The sequence below is a fragment of the Martes martes genome, assembly GCF_963455335.1.
Source record: "Martes martes genome assembly, chromosome: 1".
NCBI classification, from domain to species: Eukaryota; Metazoa; Chordata; class Mammalia; order Carnivora; family Mustelidae; genus Martes; species Martes martes.
In genome coordinates this window covers 118,090,109-118,117,622 of record NC_137888.1, presented here as the reverse complement: position 1 = coordinate 118,117,622, position 27,514 = coordinate 118,090,109, and the positions used below count along the sequence as shown (strand labels likewise).

The 27,514-nt window shown below is 39.6% G+C and overlaps 1 protein-coding gene across 2 annotated transcripts in view; it reads left to right on the top strand.

The window, feature by feature from the left end:
• Positions 1-23,423, top strand: part of UMPS (uridine monophosphate synthetase) — a 28,838-nt gene extending 5,415 nt beyond the window's left edge. The window contains exons 2-6 of one of the 2 annotated variants that reach the window (XM_080807633.1): positions 3,217-3,370; positions 5,756-6,427; positions 8,050-8,225; positions 10,076-10,190; positions 22,813-23,423. In XM_080807633.1, coding sequence (XP_080663759.1) covers positions 3,217-3,370; positions 5,756-6,427; positions 8,050-8,225; positions 10,076-10,190; positions 22,813-22,982 — 1,287 coding nt within the window. In that variant the 3' untranslated portion in view covers positions 22,983-23,423. The remainder of the gene's footprint in view (positions 1-3,216; positions 3,371-5,755; positions 6,428-8,049; positions 8,226-10,075; positions 10,191-22,812) is intronic. The other variant, XM_080807634.1, reaches the window with a different exon arrangement.
• The last annotated feature ends 4,091 nt before the right edge of the window (positions 23,424-27,514 follow it).

Below are 27,514 nucleotides of genomic sequence, written 5' to 3'. Positions count from 1 at the left end.
GACTTTCAGTCCCATTGATCTGTGTATCTGTTTTTGTGCTAGTAGTATACTGTTATGGTTACTTTAGCTTTGTAGGATGGTTTGAAGTCTGGGATTGTGATTACTTCTAGCTTTGTTCTTCTTTCTCAAGATTGCTCTGGCTATTTGGGGTCTTTTGTGGTTCCACACAAATTTTAGGATTATTTGTTCTAGTGCTGTGAAAAATGCTGTTGGGATTTTTGTAAGGATTGTATCGAATCTATTATTCCCTTTGAGGAGTATGGACATCTTAGCAAGAATTAATATTGCTAATCTACTAGCACAATATATCTTTTTGTTTACTTGGGTCATCTTCAGTGTCTTTAATCAGAGTTACAGCTTCCAGTATAAGGTTCTTTACCTTCTTGGTTAAATGTATTCCTAACTATTTAATTCCTTTTGATGCTATTATAGATGGGATTGTTTTCTTGATTTCTCTTTCTGCTACTTTGTGTCTAGAAACACCACAGGAGTGCCTGGGTCGCTCAGTCATTAAGCATCTGCCTTTGGTGGCTCAGGTCACAATCCCAGGGTCCTGAGAATGAGACCCGGATCAGGCTCCCTGCTCAGCAGGGAAGTCTGTGTCTCCCTCTCCCTCTGCCACTGCTCGTGCTCTTTCCTTCTCTCTCATTCTTTCAAATAAATAAAATCCTTTTAAAAAAAGATTTTATTTATTTATTTAACAGAGAGAGAGAGAGAGAGATCACAAGTAGGCTGAGAGGCTGGCAGGGGGGTGGGAAAGTAGCTGAGCAGAGAGCCCGACATGGGGCTCCATCTCCCAGGACCCTGAGACTATGATCTGAGCCGAAGGCAGAGGCTTAACCCACTGAGCCACCCAGGCGCCCCCAAGATCTCATTTTCTATGGCTGAGTAATATTCTGTTGATCTATTGATGGACACCTGGCTTGCTTCTGTATCTTGGCTATTGTAAATAATGCTGTTGTAAACATAGGGGTGCGTATCTTTTCGAATTAGTGTTTTCGGTTTTTTGGGTAAGTACCCAGAGGCGAAATTGCTGGATCATATGATAGTTCTATTTTTAATTTTTTGAAGAATGTCCTACAGTTTTTCATAGTGGCTATACCAGTTAACATTCTTACCATCAGGACACAAGAGTTACCTTTCCTTCACATTTTTGCTGATACTTATTCTTGTCTTTTTTAGAAGATTTTATTATTTATTTATTTGAGAGAGAGATTGAGAGAATGAGTGGAGGAGGGGCAGAGGGAGAAGCAGACTCCCCACTGAGCAGGGAGCCTACTGCAGGGCTCCCACCCAGGACCCTGGAATCATGACCTGAGCTGTGTGCAGACACTTAGCTATCTGAGCCACCCAGGTGCCCCTATTCTTGTCTTTTTGATGATAGCCATTCTAGAAAGGGTAAAGTGAAACCTCATTGTGGTTTTGATTTGCATTTCCCTGATAATTAGTGATGTTGATCAGCTTTTCATGTAAGTGTTGGCAATTTGTCTTCTCTGGAAAAATGTCTGTTTTTAAATTGGGCTGATTTTTTTGTTATTGAGGTATTTGAGTTATTTATGTATTAGCCCCGTAGCCAGATATATGATCTGCAGATATTTTCTGGTTTGGGGTTTGTTTTTTTTGTTTGTTTGTTTTTGTTTTTGGTGTTTTTTTTTGTTTGTTTGTTTGTTTTGGTGATTTCTTTTACTGTGCAGAGGCTTTTTAGTTGGATGTAGTCCCATTTATATATTTTTGCTTTTGTTGCCTTTGGTTTTGGTGTCAAATCCAAAAAAATCATTGCTAAGACCTATGTCAAGGAGCTTGTCACCTGTGTTTTCTTCTGGGAGTTTTATGGTTTCAGGTCTGACATTCAAGTCTAATCTATTTTGTTAATTTTTGTGTGTGGTATGAGATAGTGATTCAGTTTCATTATTTTGCACGAGACTGTCCAGTTTTCCCAGTACTATTTATTGAAGAGATTGTCCTTTTCCCAGTGTATGTTCTTGGCTCCTTTGCTATAAATTAATTGACCATATAAGTATAGGTACATTTCTGGGCTCTGTTTTGTTCCACTGATGTGTCTGTTTCTATGCTAATACCACAATTCTATTTCTTATTACTCTAGCTTTGTAGGATTGCCTGAAATCAGGAATCATGATGCCTTTAGCCTTGTCTTTCTTAAGATTGCTTTGGCTGTTTGGGATCTTTTGGGCTTCCATACAAATTTTAGGATTGTTCTATTTCTGTTAAAAAAAAAAAAAAGCCATTGGAATTTTAATAGGGGTTGCTTTGTATCTGCTTTGGGTAGTGTGGACATTTACAATTCATAAGCAAGGAATACCATTGCATTTCTTTCTTTCTTCACTTTCTTTCACCAGCGTCTTAAAGTTTTCAGTGTATAGGTCTTTTACTTTGGTTAAATTTATTCTTAGGTATTTTACTTTTTCGATGCAAATTAAGTAGTATTCTCTTATGAAACTTCTTTAAAAAGATTTTATTTATGTATTTGAGATAGAGAGAGCATGAGCAGGGAGGAGGAGAAGGAGAAGCAGACTTCCCGCTGAGCAGGGAACCTGACATGGGGCTCCATCCCAGGACCTTAAGATCATGACCTCAGCCCAAGGCAGTTGCTTAGCTGATTGAGCTATCCAGGCACCCCGAAATTTTTCTTTTTTTTTTTTTTAAGATTTTATTTCTTTATTTGACAGAGATTGACCGTGAGAGAGGGAACACAAGCAGGGGGAGAGGGAGAAGCAGGCTCCCCACTGAGCAGGTATCCAATGTGGTGCTGGATCCCAGGACCCTGGGATCATGACCTGAGTGGAAAGCAGACACTCAATGACTGAACAAGCAGACTGAGCCACTTAGGCACCCCCTGAAACTTTTCAATAAAGACTTCTTTCAGGCAGAAAACGTAGCAGGTATACAGAAAGGTTAGATAGTCACATCATAATAAATTACTAAGGGAAATTGGGAGCCATTCTTAGTCTTTGGGGTCAACATTCTGTGTTGCCCTTAGAGCAGACCCTGAGTTGTCTAGGCAAGGCATTCTTACGTTTTTATATTTGCAAACTGGGATTTATAGAGGGTCATGTAACAAAAAGGCATACATATTTTTCTGATCAAGTTTGAGTCTACCTGCTTTTGGTTTATTACTGTCTTTAATGTTATGTTAACATGATTTATACACACCATTTAAGATAATAATATATAGTTTATGTGTTCATTTTTTTATAGGTTGCCGATATTTTATTTCAAACTGCCCAAAATGCAGGCATCAATTTTGACACTGTGTGTGGAGTACCTTATACAGCTTTACCGTTGGCTACAGTTATCTGTTCAACCAACCAAATACCAATGCTTATTAGAAGGAAAGAAACAAAGGATTATGGTAAAAGTATTTTAAGCTCTAAGTTGATACATAACCTGATAATGTTGGAGTTTTTTCTTCTAGGCACTGACTGATGTTTGCTAAAGTCGCCTTGGATATTCTTCATAGGTCCTTTAGAATTGGTTAACTGTTACTGTAAATCACCTTCCCTCCCTTTAGATTCTAGGGGTAAAATGTTTTATATTGAATAAACAATATTAAAAAGTGCTTTTTTTTTGTACTGTATCTGTTAAACCTAACGTTTTTAACCAGTCCTTCTCTTGGCAGCAGAATGTTCTAAGAGTACATACTTTCCTGGTATGTTTGTAACTTTTTATTTTTAAGATTTTATTTATTTTTTCGACAGATTTTATTTATTTTTTCAACAGACAGAGATCACAAGTAGACAGAGAAGCAGGCAGAGAGAGAGGTAGAAGCAGGCTCCCTGCTGAGCAGAGAGCCCAATGTGGGGCTCGATCTCAGGACCCTGGGATCGTGACCTGAGCCGAAGGCAGAGGCCTTAACCCACTGAGCCACCCAGGCGCCCTGTATGTTTGTAATTTAAACTGCATAAAGAGAAATGCCACATAAAATTCTCTAAAGGAAGATGATATTTTCATGGGTCCTTGGCAGTAGGTTATAAGGTGTGTGTTTTGTACATGTGAGTTTGCTTTAAAAACAAATCAGTCTAGGGGCACCTGGCTGGCTTAAAGGAGCATGGGACTCGACCTTGGGGGTTGTGAGTTTGAGCCCCATGTTAGGTCTAGAGATTACTTAAAAAAAAAAAAACAAATAGGGGCGCCTGGGTGGCTCAGTGGGTTAAAGCCTCTGCCTTCGGCTCGGGTCATGATCTCAGGGTCCTGGGATCAAGCCCCTGCATCGGGCTCTCTGCTCAGCAGGGAGTCTGCTTCTTCCTCTCTCTCTGCCTGCCTCTCTGCCTACTTGTGATCTCTCTCTGTGTCAAATAAATAAATAAAAATCTTTAAAAAAAAAAAAAAAAAAAAAAAAAAAAAAAACAAATAAAAACAAATCAATCTAAAAATATTGGAACTGACTTATTTGGTGACATTAAGGAATTAATGGGGTTTTTTGTTTTATGCTGGTGTGACAGTATCTTTTCTTTTTTTTTAAGATTTTTGTTTGTTTATTTGTGAGAGAGAGCAAGCATAAGCAGGCAAAGGTAGAGAGAGAAGCAGGCTCCCTGCCGAGCAAGAAGCCTGATGTGGGACTCAATCCCAAGACCCCAGGATCATGGCCGGAGCCAAAGGCAGTGGCTTAACCAACTGAGCCACCCAGGTGTCCCGTACTTAGTAATTTTTTTTTTTATAGAGTCCTTACCTTTTACAAGATGCATTCTAAAAAACTTTATGATGAAAATCATGACATTTGGGGTTTGCTTCTAAAAATTACGGAGGGAGGGAAGAGAGGTGGGGATGTAGCTGAAAGAAGAATTACCATGAATTAAGTGGTGAGGTATTTAGAGGGTTTGTTAAACTTCTTTGTCTAGTTTTGCTTGAAATTCTCTATTTAAAACAATATTTTTGATATTAGATATTGATATTAGACGAATTTGATAGTGGAAACTAGAAAACAAGTCTCTAGAAAATGAGTCTATCTGTAACTAGTCTATGGTGGGGGTTGCAGTGGGGAAGTACTTGTACTCACATTGCATTATATAATTCATAAAGTTGTAGTGATGGATCTAAATGGTTGCTGAATATTTTTTTCCTGTGTTTATTTCCTCAAAAGGCCAGTTATTTGGCTGATCTTGAGTAATGTGCTTGTTTGTTGGTGGATAAAGGAATGATTTCATTGATGGTATTGGGTTACTGTTTCATAACTTTCCTTGATCTAGGTTATCTTGCTTTAAGAAACTCCATATTTAAAATTTTGATCATAAGCACATTAAGTGGTGTTTATTTACACTATAAAGTAATTTGCTAGTTTTGCTATAAATATTCTCTATATGTAACTTTGACAATTTGCAGATAGGGGAACACTGAACACATGGTAATCATGGCTCACTGAAGATTTATCAGGAATAAAGATAAAGTAGCTCTAAAGTAGATTATCAGGGATGCCTGGGTGGCTCAGTCAGTTAAGCGGCTGCCTTCAGCTCAGGTCACGATCCTAGGGTCCTGGGATCGAGTCCCACATTGGGCCCCTCGGTCGGCAGGGAGCCTACTTCTCCCTCTGCCTGCTGTTCCCCCTGCTTGTGCATGTTCTCTCTCTGTCTTAAATAAATAAATAAATAAATAGACTCTTTTAAAAAATAGATTATCAGAACATCAGGTTTAGATCATCCACCTCTTTATAAACATGTGCCAAATTTATAATGCCAGATATATCTTGAGTTGGTTGAAATACATACTTTTAAATTGAAGTCAACAATGTTTTCTTTTCTAGGTACTAAACGTCTTGTAGAAGGAGCTGTTAATCCAGGAGAAACCTGTTTGATCATTGAAGATGTCGTTACCAGTGGATCTAGTGTTTTGGAAACTGTTGAGGTGCTTCAGAAGGAGGGCTTAAAGGTCACTGATGCCATAGTGCTGCTGGACAGAGAGCAAGGAGGCAGAGACAAGTTGCAGGCACATGGGATTCATCTCCACTCAGTGTGTACATTGTCCAAAATGCTAGAGATTCTTGAGCAACAGAAAAAAATTGATGCAGAGATGGTTGAGAGAGTGAAGAGATTTATTCAGGAGAATGTTTTTGTGGCAGCTAATCACAATGATTCACTCCTTCCTATAAACAAAGCTCCTGGAGAACTCAGCTTTGGTGCACGTGCAGAGCTGCCTAGGATTCACCCAGTTGCGGCAAAGCTTCTCCGGCTTATGCAGAAGAAAGAGACCAATCTCTGTCTGTCTGCTGATATTTCAGAGTCCAGAGAGCTGTTGCAGCTAGCAGATGCTTTAGGACCGCACATCTGCGTACTCAAGACTCATGTGGATATTTTGAATGATTTTACTCTGGATGTGATGAAGGAGTTAACAGCTCTGGCAAAACGCCATGAGTTCTTAATATTTGAAGACCGGAAATTTGCAGATATAGGAAACACAGTAAAAAAACAGTATGAAGGTAAGCATTATTTAGGAATCTGCAAAAATAGAAATTTAGCTTATACTGCCTGAAGAACAAAAGGAAATGTATGGACTCCCATCACTGAAAGTCCAGCCATAGAAGAGCCTGTCAAGCATGGTTGGATCTAGGAGCTCAAATGCAAGTCTTTTGAACTTGCCTTCTTGCCATCTCTCAGCTCTGCTTTCTTCTCTCTTTGACCTCTTTCTCAGGTAGGCACACTCCTCATGCCTATCCCAAATGAATCACTCAGGTCTAGGTTAAAGAGTACCTTTACTAGCTTAGTAATATAAGCCATGCTTCTGGTGATGCGAGGTTCTTAACTGTAAATTTTTTTAACTGAGCTGTGGTCGCAAGTAGTTTCCCCAAAGAAAGTGGGTGTGCTGATGCCAAAAGAAAGGGATGCAGGTGTTAAGCAGACAAAAATGACAGGTGTTGGCCTTGGCAGAATACCCATGAGCTCTGAATATTTGAAAAATGAAACTTGCAGATACAGAAAACAAATCAAAGTGTAAAGTTGTAATATTTATTTTTGGCAAAAAAAAAAGACCTATTGGTATACTTTTTTGTATGGGAGCTCAAAATAGAGCATATATTGGTTTTAAAAAAAATCTACTTAATTTTCTACCCATTCTCTAGTTCTGTAATATTGTATAGGACAGCTTTTTTTACTTAAATAACAGGATAAAATGTCTGTTAAAGTTTAACGCTTTTTTTCTTTACTTTGAAGATTTTATTTATTTATTTGACAGAGAGAGATCACAAGTAGGCCCAAGCAGGCAGACAGAGAGGAGGAAGCAGGCTCCCTGCTGAGCAGAGAGCCTGATGCAGGGCTTGATTCCAGGACCCTGGGATCGTGACCTGAGCCAAAGGCAGAGGCTTAACCCACTGAGCCACCTAGACGCCCCGAAAGGTTAACGCTTAAAGGCATCTTAGAGATAGCAATTTTTCTTAAAGTAATACATGCTTATGCTCAAGCTATTTCTTTAGGACAGATTTGTCTGTGATTTTTTTTTCCCGTGCTTAAGATGTTCTACCATCATCACATTGCTTTCTTTAGTTTACCAACTGATGTGAAAGTTACACAAACTCTACAGGTTTGCATGTAGTTTTTTCAGAAATTGATTAGGGGTATTGCTGTTAGCTTTTAAAGTGAATACAGTTGCCTGTTGAAATTAAGAGACCTAAGGAACATAGGACCTTTGAGGGACAGTAAAATTGCTGAGAGATTCCTGCAGAATGAACATTGGTCATCTTCAGAGGAATTTCAGAATGTTGGTATCTTTGGCATCAGATGCCTGTCTTCACTGGAGTTCCATTTCTCTTTGCGTGTTTTACTGGTGGTCAGAAGCTTCAGCCTGCAAGGAAAACCAGTCTTCTCAGGGTTGCTGATAACTAAGTGCAGAAATTGTAAGACTTTTTGCTCATTGTGCGCTTTCAACTAGCCACCAGATGAACAGTTTTTCGCAGATGGACCCATAGGGCCCCTGGGAATCACTGCAGTTCTCAAAGCACTTTTCTGGTTCATTAGCGTGTTTCTGTGAGATTACTGCAGACTATAGTTGGTTGGGCAAAAAGTTAGTGGTTTTTGTTTGAAAACTGTCTTCTTTTCAACTTCTCAGGTGGTGTCTTTAAAATAGCTTCTTGGGCAGATCTGGTCAATGCTCACGTGGTGCCAGGCTCGGGGGTTGTGCGGGGCCTGAGTGAAGTCGGCCTGCCTTTGCAGCGGGGATGCCTGCTTATTGCGGAGATGAGCTCTGCTGGCTCCTTGGCTACAGGCAGCTACACAAAAGCAGCGGTAAGTGACAGAGGGGCTGGGGTGCAGAAGGCCAGGACTGTTGTGCTTGAAGTGACAGGGAAAGAAAACAGCTCAAATTTGAGATTTCTGGAACCCCTGCCCCCCAAAATCAGCTGTTAGGGCAACAGTAATGCTAGGGGGCTAGAGTTTCCAGATAATAACATTTTATATCTTGTAGTGGGCACTTAAGAGATACAAACATTGAGATACAAGTATTTGGTCAAATATCTGCCTGTCCTTACCTGGGCTTTAGATAGTTGGGGTTTTTTTGTCTTTTTTTCCATTTTGCCATGTGTTGAAATTGAAGGGTTTCTTTCCAGACGTGCAGTTTCTCAGAATCTCCCAAGTCACAGAGATGCATTCTCATCACAGCAGTCCAAATGTAGTTTTATTTTCTTCAGTCTTTGCTATTGATTGGTATTGTGTGGGAAAGCTCTAGAGTTCTGATGGTGTTTTCTCCATTAACCCCCATTATTTTTTTTTCAAGATTTTATTTATTTATTTGACAGATCACAAGTAGGCAGAGAGGCAGGCAGAGAGAGAGGGGGCAGCAGGCCCCCTGCTGAGCAGAGAGCCCGATGTGGGGTTTGATCCGAGGACCCGCAGATCACGACCTGAGCTGAAGGCAGAGGCTTTAACCCACTGAGCCACCCAGGTGCCCCAACCCCCGATTATTAAAAGTTCTCATAACACCATATATGTTAGTCCCAAACCCCCACCCCTGCACACCAGAATAAAATGAGGTGGATAATTATCTAGTTAAAAAGTTCCTTTACAGGGGCGCCTGGGTGGCTCAGTGGGTTAAAGCCTCTGCCTTCAGCTCAGGTCGTGATCTCAGGGTCCTGGGATGAAGTCCCACATCTGGCTCTCTGCTCAGCAGGGAGCCTGCTTCCTCCTCTCTCTCTGCCTGCCTCTCTGCCTACTCGTGATCTTTCTCTGTCAAATAAATAAATAAAATCTTTTAAAAAAAATTTAAAAAGTTCCTTTACAGATATTTTAAAGACCATTAATTTTAAAAGTAATAGCAATTTTAATAAAATATTAATTTTTACGTGGGAATTTATTATTTGTATTTCAAATACTGTCGAGCTGTGAAGAAATCATTTGGCCCTGTGGCCACGTTTTACCCTACCTCTAAATTGACCATAAATATGATTTCCCACCTCTCCTAGCCGAGGGTCCATGAGTCAGTGCTAATATTTGGCATTCTGGGAGTCTGGGTCTGGCTCAAGGACAAGACATGGCTTGTTGGTAATACTTGGTGACACAAATAGTACAGTAGGAACCTTACAGAAGAGCCAAATAAGACAGACTTTCTAGAGCAACTTCTGTAAATGTGAGGAAATGGTATAGAAATGGTGGAGATCAGTTATTGGCAGATGTTAAAGGAATGTGGTATAAAAGATTCGATTTCTTTAGCTCTTGACAATGTCACTGTTTTTTACGTGGTGGGTGTCTGGATATGGAGCAGTACCCTGTGTAGGTAGGCAATACATGTTCAGCTTGGTTTCCTACCATTATTAATGTATTCTAGAGTACTCTCCACCTAGCCTCTCTAGAAGTAGGTAGGTTTGCAAGCATTATTACTAGGCATCTCAGTTTTAGATGGACACAGTATAGGAGTCTTATGTTTTTAAGGTATGATTAATTGGGAAGCGGTTATCTTAGGGTCTTAATGGATCAAGTATGTAGATTCATATCTAAGATTACCTATTTTAGGTAAGAGTTTCATATCAAACAAGAGAAAACATTTAAAAATAGCAAGAGTTTCTTATTAATAGAGCTGATTTTTTTACTTGTAGAACTGCTACTCTGTGTAATTAACTACTCTCCTATTATGTTCTTTTTAGGTTAGAATGGCAGAGGAGCATCCTGAATTTGTGCTTGGTTTTATTTCTGGCTCCCGAGTAAGCATGAAACCAGAATTTCTTCACTTGACTCCAGGAGTTCAGTTAGAAGCAGGAGGTAAATCTATTTATTGGTCATGGTTTTTCCAAAATGCTTCTTCACCCACAATAAAATTTTGTGTTGCTAAAGAGAAAAACCGTAATGAATGAGCCCTTGGGCTTGCTAATACTGACCTAGATATGCAAAAGAGCTTGCAGTTTAATTGTGAAATTTTAAAAAGCTACTTTTTGTTGAAGTATGCCTAGAAACTGTTTATTTTAGTTTAGTTTTTCCCAACTAACTCCAAATATGCTGCCATAAAGGGTAGTCTGTGATCAAGGAAGAATGCTCTAGGCTAAACCAAATCCAATATTTGTTTTTTGGAGGACCCGGCAAAACCGTTGATGTGCTCATGTCTGTTGTGACTCTCAAGCGTGGGGATATATGATTCTTTCATGTCTCTCAAACTTAATAACACTTTCACCAGTCTGAGACAAGTAGTTACAGTGGCTAAAAAACAGGACAAATATAATCTGTAGTAAGGGGAGTAAACTGGGTTATTAAAATAAGCATTTCTTTCTTTTTTTTTTAAGATTTTATTTATTTATTTGACAGAGAGATCACAAGTAGGCATAGAGCCCAATGTGGGGCTTGATCCCAGGACCCCAAGACCATGACCTGAGCTGAAGGCTGAGGCTTAACCCACTGAGACACCCAGGTGCCCCCCAAAATAAGCAATTCTATATGTCCTATGGGACCAATAAAGTGGCTTTGGTTCTGAATGGGGAAGAAATCAGGACCTAGAAACATTTTTCCTGAATTGGTTAATTGCTTATCACAGTTAATGGGAGTTTATTCTATCCAATTTTCCATCTCTTTCTAAGAAGTTGGAAATTGGAACTTTGAGCAGTAGGGTTCTCAGCAAAACTATTTAAAATGGGGGCGCCTGGGTGGCTCAGTGGGTTAAAGCCTCTGCCTTCTGCTCAGGTCATGATCTCAGGGTCCTGGGGTCGAGCCCCACATCGGGCTCTCTGCTCAGCAGGGAGCCTGCTTCTCCCTCTCTCTGTCTGCCTCTCTGCCTACTTGTGATCTCTGCCTGTCAAATAAATAAATAAAATCTTAAAAAAAAACTATTTAAAATGAAAACAACTAGCTTGTCACGCCTCAGTGGAATTTGCCAGGTGTTCAGAAGTTACCTGTAAAAATATTGAGAAAAGTAGATTTTATACTAGTCATTCTTATAGAAGTCATACCCATCTCATTGCACTATTCATTCCCCAGTCTAGCTTTCCTCTCCAGAGATCATCACATAAGTATCCTTCCAGACCTTGGCTTTGCATACACTCAACAAACACACAGAGAGTGGGAGAATGTTTTGCATGTGTGAGGCTACATTGCATTTCCACATCCAGAGTTACCTTTAACAACATAGTGTTTCCTAGTTACAATTGGGCTGTAATATGTTTAACCATTTCCCCTCCTGATAGATTTAGACTGTTTTACCAGCAGTGAACATCTTTGTGTATATTTTTGCACAAGGGAGAGATCTTGGCAGGCTTCCAGTTTGGCATGGATCTGTGACGTGCAGAGCTCTTCTCAGGGAACAAAGCTGGTGGATACCATCTTTACACTCTCCCTCTGCCTCGTTAGACTTTGCCCGTGTCTCCCAGAGAAGAGGGTAGATGCACATCTGGGGCCCTGATTTTTGCTACTGCCACCGGGGAGACACTTCCAAATAACCTGGCTCTGGTGGCCAGTGGGCCTTATGCTTGTGGTCTCACACAACTATATATATTTGATTTTAAAAGCTGTTGCCTGAGGGCCTGGCTTCCAATTAGCCTGAATCTAGGTGCTAAAATCCTTCCCTTTGGGACACTGAAAAGTCTTGGCATATTTCCATCTGCCTGGAGCCATTGAAAATACAATAGACTGTTTGAACAATCACTAAGCTTTGTGAGACAGCTGAGAGGGCAGGTTCGAACACAAAGTTTATCTCCTATGCAAGCCTATTTTTCCAAGACTTGGAGAGGTGGTTATTTCATCTAATGCATAGAAACCAACAGAGTCAGCAAGCAAATTGAAGAAACAAAGGATTTTATGTTCCAGATGAAGAATAAGACACACAACCTCAGAAAAACTAATGAAATACCTGGTAAAGAGTTCAGAGTAATAGTTGTAAAGATGCTTACCACACTCAGAAAAAAATGGATGAACACAATGACAATTTCAACAAAAAGAAAAGTCCCAGAGTTGAGGAATACAGTAAACTGAGAAATACAGAGGCACAGGGTTCAGTAGCAAACTAGACGAAATGGAAGGATCAATAAACTTGATGACAGGGTAAGGGAACTCACCCAATCAGAGCAGCAAAATGAACAAAATGAAGATAATTTATGAGACATTAAGTGGACTGACATTTACATCATAGGGGTCCCAAAATGAGGAGCGAGAAAGGGACAAAAAAATTATTGGAAGAAGTAGTGACTGAAAACTTCCTAACCATTGGGAGGAAACACACATCCAGATCCAGCCAGCCCAGAAAGTTCCAAATAAGTTGAATCCGAAGAGTCCACCACAAGACATAAAATGTCAATTGCACTGTATGTTAGTTAGCTGGAATTTAAAAACTTGGAGGACAAAAAATTAAAATGTCAGAAGTTAAAGACAAGGAGAGACTCTTAAAAGCAGCAAGAGCAAAACAGCTCCCTTGTATGTATACAAGGGAACTCCTATAAGACAGATTTTTCAGCAGAAACTGCAGGCCAAAAGGGAGTGGTGAGATATGTTCAAAGTGCTCAAAGAAAAATCTTCCAACAAAGAACTGTACTCAGCAGAGTTTAGATAAGAGCTTTCCACAACAGCCAAAGTTAGAGGAGGAGTTCTTGATCACTAAACCAGCCTTACAAGAAATATTAAAGGGACTCCTTTAAGCTGAAACAAAAGGATGCTAATTAGTAACAAGAAAACATATAAAAGAATATATCTCATAGGAAAGAAAGGTAAATATATAGTGAAGGTAGTAGATTAGTCTCTTCTAAGTTAAAAGACAAAAATAATTTTAACTACAATAATTAAAGGATAGGATAGAAAGGTTTAAAAGTGTGGTCTCAAAAATGTAAAAGATGGAGAAAAAATTTAGAGCTTTAGACTGTCGTCAGACATAATTTGGTATCAACTTAAAATACACGTGAAGTTGTTAAATGTTACCTTCTGGTAACAAAGCAAAATCCTTCAGTGTAGATCACAAGATAAAGAAATCCAAGCATAACACTTAAAGTCATCAAATCACAGAGGAAGAGAACAAGGGAAGAACAGAGAGCAACCAGAAAACAATTTAACAAAATGGCAGGAAGTACATACCTAACAATAATTACCTTAAATGGACTAAATTCTCCAAAAGAGCGGCTGAAATGGACTTTAAAAACCAGACGTATCTATATACTGCCTATAAGAGCCTCACTTCACATATAAGCCAAGTATATTTCATACATAGACTAAAAATGAAGAGATGGGAGATACTGTATGCAAGTGGAAACCAAAAGACATCCACTTTTTATCAGACCACTTTTAGTGATCAAATAGACTTTCACACAAAAATTATAATGAGAGACAGACAAGGGCATCATTACATAGTGATGAAGGAGTCAGTCCAACAAGAGGATGTAACATTTGTAAATATTCTGTCCCCCAACATAGGAGCATCTAAATGTATAAAAGCAAATATCAGCAGTCCTAAAGGGAGAAATACACAGTAATCCAAGAATAGTAGGGGATTTTAACACCTCACTTACATCAATGGATAGATCATCCAAACAGAAAACCAATAAATGAACATCGGCCTTAACACATTAGACCAGATGTACTTAAGAGATATATACAGAACATTCCATCCACAAGCAATAGAATACTCTTTCTTCTCAAGTGCACTTGGAACATTCCTCAGGTTAGATAATATTTTAGGCCCCAAAATCTGATACTAAAACCAGACAAGAATGCCACAAGAACAGAAAATTATAAGCCAATATATTCTTGATGAACAAAGATGCAAAAATCCTGAACAAAATAGCAAACTGAATTCAATGATATCTTAAAAGGATCATGTACCCGGGCACCTCGGTGGCTCAGTTGCAGTTGGGCATCCAGCTCTTGGTTTCAGCTCAGGGTATGATCTCATAGTTCTTGGATCAAACCCTGCATGGGCTCCACACTCAGAAAGTCTGAGGATTCTCTCCCTCTGCCCTGCAGGTACATGCTCTTTCTCTTTAAAATAAATAAGCTCTTAAAAAAATTGGACACAATGATCAGCTGGGATTAATTGCAGGAATTCAGGGATGGTTCAACTTCTGCAAATCAATGTGATATACCACATTAACAAAATGAAGGATAAAAATCATATGATCATCTCACCACATGCAGAAAGAGCCATTTGACAAAATTCAGTATCCACTTATGGTAAATATTTAAAGTGGATATAGAGAGAACATAACCTCAGCATAATAAAGGCCATGTATGAAAAGTCCACAGTTAACATCCTACTCAGCAGTGAAAAGATCAAAGCTTTTCCTTTAAGATCAGGAACAAGACCAGGATGCCCACTCTCACCACTTTTATTTCATAGTACTGGAAGTCCTAGCCACAGAAGTTAGTCAAAAAGAAGAAACAAGAGTCATCCAAACTGGAAATGAAGACATAAAACTGTCACTATTTGTAGATTATAAATTATATAGAAAATCCTAAAGACTCCACCAAAAAATTGTTAGAATAAATGAATTCAGTCAGGTTGCAGGATATAAAAATCTGTTGCATTTCTGTACACTTAATATCATACTATCTGAAAGAGAAATTTAAGACAATCACATTTACAATGGCATTAAAAAGAATAAATTATGTAGGAGTAAATTTAACCAAAGAGTTGTTAAAGACCTGTATACCAAAAACTGGAAGACACTGATGAAAGAATCGAAGATGACACAAATGGGAATATACTCAGGCTCACAGATTGAAAGACATGATGTTGTTAAAATGTCCATACTACTCAATCAATAGATTTGATGCATTCATTATGAAAATTCCAGTGGGATCTTTCAATGAAATGGAACCAACTATCCTAATATTTGTATGGAATCAGAAAAGACCCCAAATAGCCAAAGCATTTTTGAGAAAGAACGCAAAATTAAAGGCATCACACTCCCTGATTTCAAAATATAATTACAAAGCTATAGTAATTAAAACACTATTGATATAACAACAGACACATAGATCAGTGGAACAGAGTAGAGGGCCAAGAAATAAACCCGTGCATATGTTGTCAATTAATTTATGACAAAGGAGCTGAGACTCTACAGTAGGGAGAAGACATGATTTTCAATAAAATGGTGTTGGAAAAACTGGATAGTCACATGCAAAAGAATGAGACTGTGTCACTGTCTTAAACCATACAGAGAATTTAATACCAAATAGATTAAGGACTTAAAGTAAGGCTTGAAACCATAAAACTAGAAGAAAACCTAGTTGGTAAGCTCCTTGACATCAGTTTTGGCAGTCATTTTTTTTTTTTTTAATCTGACCAAAACTAAAAGCAACAGAAGCAAAATTTAAAAAGTGGAACTGTGTCAAACTAAAAAGATTCTGCACAGCAAAGGAAACCATCAACAAAATTAAAAGGCAGCCTACTAAATGGGAGGAAGTCCTAATCCTATATTTGATAAGGTATTAATACCCAAAATATATAATAAACTCATGCCTCAGTAGCCAGAAGAAAAAAATCCAATTAAAAAATAGGCAGAAGATCTGAAAAGACATTTTACAAAGAAGACATACAGATGGCCAACAGGCACATGAAAAGATACTAAATGTTACTAATCATCAGGGAAAAACAAATCAAAACCATAGTGAGATAGCACCTAACACCTGTTAGATTGGCTATTATCAAAAAGACAAGAAGTGCTGGGAAAGCTGTGGAAAAAAGGGAAGCCTTGTGCACTGTTGCTGGAAATGTAAATTGGTACAGTTAACATGGAAAACAGTGTGGAGTTACCTCAAAAAATTAAAATTGTATGACCCAGTAATTTCATTTCTGAGTACTAATCCAAGGAAAACAAAAACACTCAGAATCATACATACACCCCTGTATTCATTGCGGGATTATTTATAATAGCCAAGATATGGAAACAACCTCAGTGTCCATCAGTGGATGAATAGAATATATATACACACACAATGGAATATTATGACATAAAAATAATGAAATCTTGGGCGCCTGGGTGGCTCAGTGGTTAAGCAACTGCCTTCAGCTCAGGTCATGATCCCCGAGTCCTGGGATTGAGTCCCGCATCGGGCTCCCAACTCCACGGGGAGTCTGCTTCTCCCTCTCACCTTCTCCTTGCTCATGTTCTCTCTCTCAAATAAATAAAATCTTTTAAAAAAAGATATTGTATAAAAAATAAAAATAAAAAAAATAATGAAATCTTGCCATTTGTGACAACGTAGATGGACCTTGAGGGCATTATGCTAAGTGAGATAAGCCAGAGAATGACAAATACCATATGCTCTCACTGCTAATCTAAAACAAAACAAAACAAGTTCATAGATCTAGAGAATAGATTAGTGGTTGCCTGGGGTTGGGGAGTGGGCAAAATGGGTGAAGGGTGTCAAAAAGAGGGATATAATGTACAGCATGGTGACTATAATTAATAATACTGTATTGCATTTTGGAAAGTTGCCAAGAGGGTAAGTCTTAAACATGCTCATCACACACAGAGATTTTTTTATAATTACTCAAGGTGATAATTGTCAACTAGACCTACTGTGGTGAGTTGGCACTGTATACCAAAAACAAATCATTATGTCGTATACCTGAAACTAATGTTACATGTTAATTATACCTCAATTAAAAAATATTCAGCATAGCCTTGGAAGTCCAACTGACAGCATTTGGCAAGAAAAATAGAAACCATCCAAATTAGAAAGGAAAAAGTCAGACTCAGTAATTGTAGAAACACCTCAGAGGTACTGCAGCTTCAGTACCAGACCACTGTAGTAAATACCGCAATAAAGCAAGTCAAGTAAACCTTTTGGTTTCACAGTGCATTTAAAGGTTGTGTTTCTGCTGTAGAGGATTAAGTAAGTGTTCAGTACTTTATATCTAAAATTACAAAAATACATACCTTATTTAAAAAGTACTTGATTGCTAAAAAATTCTAACCATCATCTGAGCTTTCAGCAAGTTACAATGTCTTTGCTGGTGGAAGGTCCTGCCTCGATTTTGATGGCTGCTGACTGATCATGGTGGTGACTGCTGAAGATTGGGGCAGCTCTGGAGATTTTTAAAAATAAGACAGTGAAGTGTGTTGTATCAAGGACTCTTTCGTGAATAATTCTCTATAGCATGCAGTGCTGCTGGATAGTTTTTTTTGTTTTTTTTTAATAGGCCCCACATCCAATGTGGAGTCCAGTGCAGGGCTTGAACTCATGACCCCAAGATCAAGACCTGAACTGAGATTAAGAATCAGATGTTTAACTGACAGCCACCCAGGCACCCCTGTTTGATAGCATTTTTAACCACAGTAGAACAATCTTTCAAAATCGGGAGTCAGTCCTCTCAAGCCCTGCTTTATCAACTAAGTTTAGATAATATTCTGAATCCTTTGTTGTCCTTTCAACAGTCTTACCAGCATCTTGACCAGGAGTAGTTTCCATTTCAAGAAGCCATTTTCTTGGTTCTTTGCTCATTCATAAGAACCAACTCTTCATCTGTTCAGGTTTTATCATGAGATTGCAGCAGTTCATTCACATTTTCAGGCTTCACTTCTAATTCTAGTTCTCTAACTATTTCCCCCACATCTGCAGTTACTCTTCCACTAAAGTCTTGAACCACTCAAAGTTATCCACGAGGGCTGGAGCAACTTCCAAACTCTTCCTGTTAATGCTGATATTTTGACCTCTTCCGTGAACCACAAATGTTCTTAATGGCAGCTTGAATGGTGACTCCTTTCCAGGTTTTCAGTTTACTTTGCCCAGATCCATTAAAGGAATCACAGTCTTTGGCAGCTATAGCTTTACAAGATTTTTTTCTTTTTTTTTTTTTTTTAAGATTTATTTATTTATTGGGGCACCTGTGTGGCTCAGTCGTTAAGCATCTGCCTTTGGCTCAGGTCATGATCCCACGATCCTGGGATGGAGCCTTGCATTGGGTTCCCTGCTCTGTGGGCAGCCTGCTTCTTTCTCTTCCACTCCCCCTGCTTGTGTTACCTCTCTTGCTGTGCCTGTCTGTCAAATAAAATCTTAAAAATATATATTTATTTATTTTAGAGAGCGAGTGAACATGCGTGCCTGAGAGAGGGTGAGTGGGGGGAGCAGCAGGGTGAGAATCTTAAGGCAGACTCCCCAGCGAGTGCAGACCCTGTTATGGGACCTGATCTCAGGACCCATGAGACCATGACCTGCACGGACATCAAGAGTTGGATGCTTAAGTGACTGAGCCACATGAGATGTATTTTTTAAATAATAAGACTTGAAATTCAAAAATTACTCCTTGATCTATGTATGGGCTGCAGAATGGATTTTGTTTTAGCAGGCATGACATTAATCTCATGTACATCTCCAACAAAATTCTTGGGTAAGCAAATACACTGTCAGGAAGCAGTAATATTTGGAATCTTTCTTTCTGAGCAGTAGGTCTCTACAGTGGACTTAAAATATTCAGTGAACCATGTTATAGACAAATGTGCTGTCATCTAGGCTTTATCATTCCGTTTACAGAGCATAGGCAGAGTAGATTTAGCATAAATCTTAAGGACCCTAGGATATTTGGAATGGTAAGCAAGCATTGGCTTCAACCTAAAGTCACAATCTGCATTAGCACCCAATAAAAGAGGGTCAGTCTGTCCTTTGAAACTTTGAAGCCAGGCACTGATTTCTCCTCTCTAGTTGTGAGAGTCCTAAATGGCATCTTATTTCAATAGAAGGCTATTTAATCTACACTGAAAATCTGGTGTCGCCACTTCCATTAACTATCTGAGCTCGATCTTCTAGATATATATTTATATGGGGGAGGGAGCATGCTTTGGAGAGGGGCAGGAGGAGAGGGAAAGAGAAACTCTAGCAGACTCCTCACTGAGCTCAGAACCTGATGCAGGGCTTGATCTCAGGATCTGAGATCATGATCTGAGCCAAAACCAAGAGTTGGACATTCAACCAACTGTGCCACCCAGGTGCCCCTACTTTACACTTTTATGTTACAGAGATTTCTTTCCTTAAACCTCATGAGCCAGCCTCTGCTAGCTTCCAGCTTTTCTGCAGCTTCCTCACCTCTTTCAGCCTTCTTAGAATTGAAGAGAGTTTGGGACTCCCTCTGGGTTAGGCTTTGGGTTAAGAGAGTGTTGTGCCTGATTGGCTCTTCTGTCCAGACCACTGAAACTTTCTCCATATCAGCAATAAGGTGGCGTTGCTTATCTTTCATGTGTTCAGTAGAGTAGCACTTCTAATTTCCTTCAAGAACTTTTTCTTTACATTCACAGCTTTGCTGTTTGCTGCAAGAGGACTAGTTTTCAGCCCATTTTGGCTTTTAATATGCCTTTCTCACTAAGGCATTTCTGGCTTTTGATTCAAAGTGAGAGGCATGTGACTCTTCCTTTCACTTGAACACTTCAAGCATTGTATGGTTATTAAGTGGCCTAATTTCAATATTACTTGTCTCAGGGAATAGGGAGGGACAAGAAGAGGGAGAGAGATGGCTGGTGGTGGAGCACACAGAACATATACATTTATTAAGGTCACCATCTTATGTGGGCACACTTTGTTGTGCCCCAGAACAGATTACTGTAACAAATATAACAATAATGAAGACATTTGAAATACTGTGAAAAGTACCTATATGTGATAGAGATACAAAGTAAGCAAAGACCGTTGGAAAAATGGGGCCAAGAGACTTGCTGAATGCAAGGTTGCCACAAACCTATTTGTAAAAAATGGAGTATCTGCGAAGCACAGTAAAGCGAAGTGCAGTAAAATGATGTATGTCTCTACAGAAAACACGAGTCCACCAAAAAAACTGTTAGAATAAATGAATTCAGTGGAGTTCTCAGGCTACAAAATTAACATCAGTTGTTTCAATGCACAAATAAGCTATCACAGAGAGAAGAAACCCCATTTACAATTGCTTCCAAAGGAATAAAATACTTAGGAATAAATTTAACCACGGAAGTAAAAGACCTGTACTTTGAAAACTGTTAAGATCTTGATGAAAAGTTGAAGATGATGCAAATACATAGAAAAGTGTTCTGTGTTCATGGATTGAAAGAATTATTAAAATGTCCATACTACCCAAAGCCGTCTACAGATTCAGTGCAAGTTCCATTAAAATAACAATGACTTTTTTAAACAGAACTAATACGAAGAATCCTTAAAATTTGTATTACCTTAGGTAATCAAAGCAGTCTTGAGGAAGAGAAATGAAGCTGGAAATACCGTGCTCCCCGATTTCAAACTATAATTACAAAATTATAGTAATTGAAGTGATATACTATTGGCATGGAAACAGACACATAGATCAATGGAATGGAATGGAGAGACCAAAGAGAAACAATCCTGTATGGTCAGTTAATCTATGACAAAGGAGACAGGATGTACAATGGGGAAAAGACAGTCAGTCTTTAGTAAATGGTGTTGGGGAAACTGGACAGCTACACACAGAAGAAATAAGATGTCAGAAGTGTCGGGACGCCTGGGTGGCTCAGTTGGTTAAGCGGCTGCCTTCGGCTCAGGTCATGATCCCAGGGTCCTGGGATCGAGTCCCACATCAGGCTCCTTGCTCAGCAGGGAGCCTGCTTCTCCCTCTGCCTCTGCCTGCCTCTCTGTCTGCCTGTGCTCACTCTCTCTGACAAATAAATAAATAAAATCTTAAAAAAAAAAAAAAAGATGTCAGAAGTGTCTTACATCTTATGCAAAAATAAATTCAAAATGTATTCAAGCGTGAATGTGAGACCTGAAGTTGTAAACTCCTAGAAGAAAACATAGGCAGCAAGCTCTTTTATATTAGTTTTAGCAATATTTTTTTGGATCAGTCTCCGTAAGCAAGGGCAACAAAAACTAAAATACTGAGATTACATCCAACTAAAAAGTTTTTGCACAGCGAAGGAAACCATCAGATAAAGGAAAAGGCACCCATTGAATGGGGAAGGAATTTGCAAATAATACATCAAATAAGGATAAAAAGGTAATATCCAGAATATATAAAGAACTTACATATTTAATTTAAAAAAAAAGAAAACCCTGATAAAAAATGACATCAATAGACATATTTTCAAAGGAGACATGCAGCTGGTCAACAGGTACACAGGAAGACACTCAACATGAATGATCATCGGAGAACAAGGTGTGAAGAGGGAACCCTAGTCCACCAGTGTTGGGTAGGAAAGTAAATTGGTATAGTCACTGTGGAAAACAGTACTGGTCTCTCAAAAAATGAAAAATAACACTGTCATACAATCAGCAGTTCCAGTTCTGGGTATTTTATTAGAAGAAAACAAAACCACCAATTTGAAAAGGATATGCACCCATATGTTCATTGCAGCATTATTTATAATAGCCAAAATAATGGAAGCAGCCCAAGTATCCATTAATAGATGGAGAAAGATGTGGTATAGGTTATACAATGCATGTTACTCAGACATTTAAAAAAAAAAAAAAGTGAAATCTTGTCATTTTTGACAACGTGGATGAACCAACCTAGAGGGTATTATGCCAAGTAAAATAAGTCAAAGACCAATAGCTTATGGTTTCACTTACACTAGAATCTAGAAAAAACCAACCAAATAAACCAGAAACCAACTCATAGGAAACAAAGTGTTGTTTACTAGTTGGCGGAACAGTTGGGGAATGGGTGAAACAGGTGAAGGGGATTAAGAGAGACACTTCTAGTTACAAAATAAGCAAGCCCTGGGGATGTAATATACAGCATAGGGAATATAGTCAATATGGTAGTAACGGTGTGTCATGACTGATAATAATGATTTAGAGATTAGTTCCTAATGTGTAAAAATATCAAATCATTATGACATACACTGAATAATAGGATATTGTATGTCGGTTATACTTTGGTTAAAAAAATAGAGTAAGTTATTTAAGTTCAAACAAATGTGATAGAGTAAAGGAAGTAAAAGGTCAAAATTAAGGATTAGGGTTTATAGCATATAGTCTGAGCACTTGATGAGATTGTGACAGGAAGACTCATTTTGGTGTGATCCAATTAGAGGTTTGAGGAATTTTCCAACACTGTTAACAGTGATTCTGAGATGTGTAATAGTATCATTGTCTTTGATTTTAAGGCCAATTTTTACTGGTTTTTGGTAATGAACCTTTGTTGGCAACATAAGAGATTTACTAGTTTTTGATACTGTTAACGGTATAAATGCACTAAAATTCAGCATTGAGGAGGAGCTGGTTAGCATCTTCCTCTGCCATGGGATCTCTGGCCTAAGGAGTCCCTTCAACTGCTTTTAATCAATTGCTGTCCAGGAGGGGCATGGAGAGCACTACGGCACATTTTTATTTAAAGCTGGTTAGATTCTTTTTCAGGAAACTGATTTGATTGGTTTCTTGGTTTTGTGTTTTGTTTTTTGGGGGGGGGGTGGTTCGTTCGTTCATTCTTTTTTTTTTTTTTTTTGTATCATGTTAAACATTGACTTTTGTGTTTTTGCAGGGGATAATCTTGGCCAACAGTACAACAGCCCCCAAGAAGTTATTGGTAAACGAGGTTCTGATATCATCATTGTAGGCCGGGGCATAACATCAGCATCCAATCGTCTGGAAGCAACTGAGTTGTACCGAAAAGCTGCTTGGGAAGCTTATTTGAGTAGACTTGGTATTTGAGAGTGTCAGATACATTGTTGTGAAGACCTTGAAGATACATGGTCTCCTGAGATGCACTGGCTTGAAATAACAAGCAACACTTAATGGGTTGGATTCTTTCATGGGTTCTGTGTTGGGATGACTTCTGAATATCTCACAGTCTTTAGGAAATACCGAATGATGAATAATCACTGCATTGTTACTATAACAAACTCATGTTCAAGCTTTTTTTTTTATTGAGACTGATGCTGGTTAGGCGATCACAGTTCTCTCTGTGTGTTGGGGTCTTTTATACTTGAGCATTTCCCTCCATCTGTATGTCAGACTTTTTTGATTAATTGCTGTGACACAAAAATTTTAAGATCTTAGAAGGCTCAAACCAGGACAATATTTCACATGTCCTCTATTCTGTATCTTATGTGATGCCCAAATAATATTTAAATATTAGCTATTTTCCTTTTCTATGTAGAAGTGATGGTCCAGGTTTCCAGAGGGAGGAAGTGGGGAAGATAATGGTAGCTATAACCCTGAAGCCAGTATCTGGTTTTCATTTCACCCAAGGGTGAGGCGCCCTGACTCATTTCCCTACTGAGGCAGCAGCTGTGGACCTGTGCTGCACCCATCATGGCTTCCTCTTGCCTGACTCAGATGACAAGTAGACAGGCTGCTCTTTCATTTACTTAAAAAGAAAGCAGTGTCAAGACATCTAAGGTTCTAGTGAAGGTTTGCCCAGGATCCTGCTTAATTATCCCAGCTGTGGAGGACAGGGCAGTCAGCCTTCACTAGAAATGAAGAGAAAGCCCAGCCACAGAATTGACATTGTTATCACCAGGTCTGGGTTTCTGCTAGGTGGGGGGTAGGGACATCCATCTTCACAGTCCCCACCTTCACGCACGTGCCCTAACCAGCCGAGCAGCCCTTCTTCCCTGGTCCCAAACACACGATTTCTCCCACCAGTTCTGAGATTCTGGATGATCTGTCTTTTCCAATACTGATAGAGATTTTCCCCAATTCTGTATATTTCTTTGGTCTTTTCAGGAAGCATCTGGAGGGAAGGGAATGAAGGGTATGAGCTCAGGTGAGCATTTTGAAATGGCTGCCTCGTGCATGTTCAGGGTCTTGTCTGAGCAGGGCTGGGATGGCAGTTGTAGTTGGAGGCTCTCGATCACTGCAGCCTGTGGTAACAAAGACCTAGAGTCTTGGTCCCAGTTCAGTCTTAGTCATGCTGATGGGAGTCATCCCTGGGAAAAGCCCATGGGGACTGTCAGAAGTGTCAGAAAAAAGGCACTGGAGGGTAAAGGTGGCAGCCTGAAGTCACCTTTAATGTTATTTCCTCTCAGCTCCCATTTACTCATTTCTACTGAATAAAAAATGGCTGGTGGGTTCATTCAGGTAAAGCCTGGAAGCATGACCACAGGCTCTGCCAGATATCTGAAGAGGGTAAGTGCTGGGTATCGTCTGCATTAAGGTAGGTAGGGAGATGGAACAACAGTGAGGAGGCTCAGGACTTGGAAGAAGTGCTGTGTGTGTCTGTGTGCATGTGTGTGTGTACACCAGAGGGTCAGCTGGATTTTCCTTGCTTGGGAGAAACAGGTTTCTGAGAGAGTGTCCTAGTTACTGTAATGCCAGCCCTTAGAAGTCCATAGGCCTCCTAGCAGCCACAGGTTTGCTGCTCTAGGAAGGTCTGCCCCACCTCTCAAGGTGTACAGGGGCAAGGGTAGACAAAAAAAAGTGCCTGAGGAAATCAGCAACCAGGGAAGGAAAGCGAAGAAAAGCTCCCTTAACAGGTGCGAGCTCCAAGAGAGCAGGACTGACTCTTTAAGTTCATTGCAGTATTTTCTGTACCTGGAATGGGGCCCAGCAAAATGTTTCTGAGTCTTCGTGAGTACAAGGCTTCTGGTGCAAATGAGTTGCCACAGGAAGCATCACACTTCAGAGACCAAAATAACAAAAACAAGACCCAAGTTTTGGGAGAACTTAAATAATTTTAGTTTTGAATTTGAAAGTGTGATGGAAAATTTAAAGATGGTATGATAATATTGAGAACTACATTCATGGGCTGGAAGATCAAGTGGAAGAAATCATCAAAATTCAGAACAGAGACAAAGAAATGAAAATAGTAAGGGAGTAGATGAGAGCCTTAGACAGATGTATGAACAAAAAGACATTCTGGGAGGAGAGGAAATCATTTTGGGAATAACAGACAATTTCTAGTTTGAAAAAAATACTTGTTTGCAGATTAAAAGAGCCCCCTAAATTCTAGGCAGGAGTTAAAGACAAAGGCATAGACTTAGGCATATCCTACAAAAATTACTGAACTTCGAGGATAACGATTTACCCCAAAGAATCAAACTAGTAGCAGACTCATCTAGAACAGGAAGCCTGGAGACAGGTAGTGACATGCAGGCCCTGAGAGGAGAGGACTGTCCTAACCATTAATCCTAAGCCCAGTCATATGATTCCCTATCAGGCTACAGCAGCTTTAAGTGTTTCTTAGGCTCCTTGTTCATAGGGCCCTTCAGGACTCGGACTCCTACCCACACTACTGAGCAAGATGCACTGAGCCTGTGCCTTTTAAAAGGCCCATCAGGTGGAAGCTGGTGGTGCAGAAGTACGGTGGGTATGTAGCCAGTAGAATGGGATCTGCCAGCAGCTGAAGTGGTGACTTAGAATCTTAGGAAATTCCAAAAGCTTAGGAGACAAATTGGAAGTCCTTCAGAGATCATCTGATTCAATCACCCCATTCCACAGATGAAGAAATTGAGGTGCAATGAGAAATGATTGCAGAAGTTTTCAGAAGCGCTAATACAAGCAGAGTAAGGATGAGAATCCGTATCTTGACTCCAGTTTGGTTATTTTTGTTATACTCTCTTAGTCCTTTTCTGTATAGGTAGATACATTCAACTTTTTCACCCCTTTATGTCTATATGTAGACTTGTAGCTACATGTGTATCCTTTCACCATTCAATCAGCCAGTATTTATTGAACACAGGAAGTGAAACAGGCTATCACTGTCATGGTCATTATAGAATTTAGGTTCTAAACTTCCAAAAAGACTTCCACACCATCATAAGAGACTTGAGCCAGTTTTTCCTTCGTATTCAGTTTCAATTTGAGAGACATGTTTTTCCATTGCTCTCAGGATTCAATAGAAAGTACCAAAACTAAAGTGGCAATTCTGTTATTGTCCCCATTCTCCCTCCTTCCCTTGATCCATACACTTTGCCATGTGACACAGTAATTCCTTCCATTCGAGATAGAGAATTTTCCAAACCCCACTGGTGTTAGTCTTGGGCATGTAACTTACTTTGGCCCATGGAATGTGAGTGGAGGTGACAGCGTACTCGTTCTGAACCCAGACTCATGTATGTTCACCCTCCTTTCACCTCTGCCACCACCATAAGAACATGCCCTGGTTGGCCCAGAGGTCACAGAAGAGTAAGAGAAAACAGAGCAGAGCCCACACCAACCTTCCATAGGAGACCTGACTGGTCTATAAGCCTGTCAGCATGATAATAAATGCTAATTATTGTATGCCATGGAATTCTGAGGTGGATTGTATGTAGCTATTCACAATAGCTAATCAATACACTTAACAATGTCCTGCAGCTCTCCCAGATCTAACCCTGTTTACCAGGAAGACAAAAATTGTATTCCACCAAGAATCAGCCTTTCCAGTCCCCACCTCTGGCTGCTTTCAGTGATACCTCCACAAGAAATGGCTGCTTGAACTGTGGCACAGTAATTGCAGACAGTGAGTCTGATGGCCAGCTCTGGCTACCAACTGGAGCCTTTTCAGTAAGCCAGGCAGGGAGCAAGCCCCGCCCCAGATTGTAACAGGCTAGTTGCAGACAGCAAGTCTGACTGCCAGCCCCATCCACCAAGGAGCCCAAAGTGGCCTCAAACAGGCTTCTCAACAGCAAAGAGATCAAATCCTGCCCAGTGTACCCAGAGACAAAGCAGTTCATTGCAGCTGGCTAGGCTGAACGCAACCATGGCTCAGTCACACGCGGTAGGGCACATGCAGCCCACATGGGGGAGACCCCTGGAGCACCTACTTCTGGTGACCAGCAGAGACTGTGGCGCCACACAACCTCTTCTATAAAAGGCCACTACTTTTAAGACCAGGAGATGTGATTGACCTGCTTAATACATAGAAATAAACAGGGGCACCTGGGTGGCTCAGTTGGTTAAGCGACTGCCTTCAGCTCAGGTCACGATCCTGGAGTCTTGGGATCAAGTCAAGTCCTGCATCGGACTCCCAGCTCCATTGGGAGTCTGCCTCTCTCTGACCTTCTCCCCCCTTCATGTTCTCTCTTGCACTCTCTCTCAAATAAATAAAATCTTAAAAAAAAAAAAAAAAGAAATAAATAACAGAATTAGACAAAATGAGATATAGGAATATGTCCCAAATGAAAGAACAAGACAAAAATCATGGAAGAGCTAAATGAAATGGAGATAAACACATGGCTAATTAAAGTAATGGTCATAAAGATATTCACTGGACTTGAGAAGAATATATGAACTCAGAACTTCACAAAGAAATAGAATAT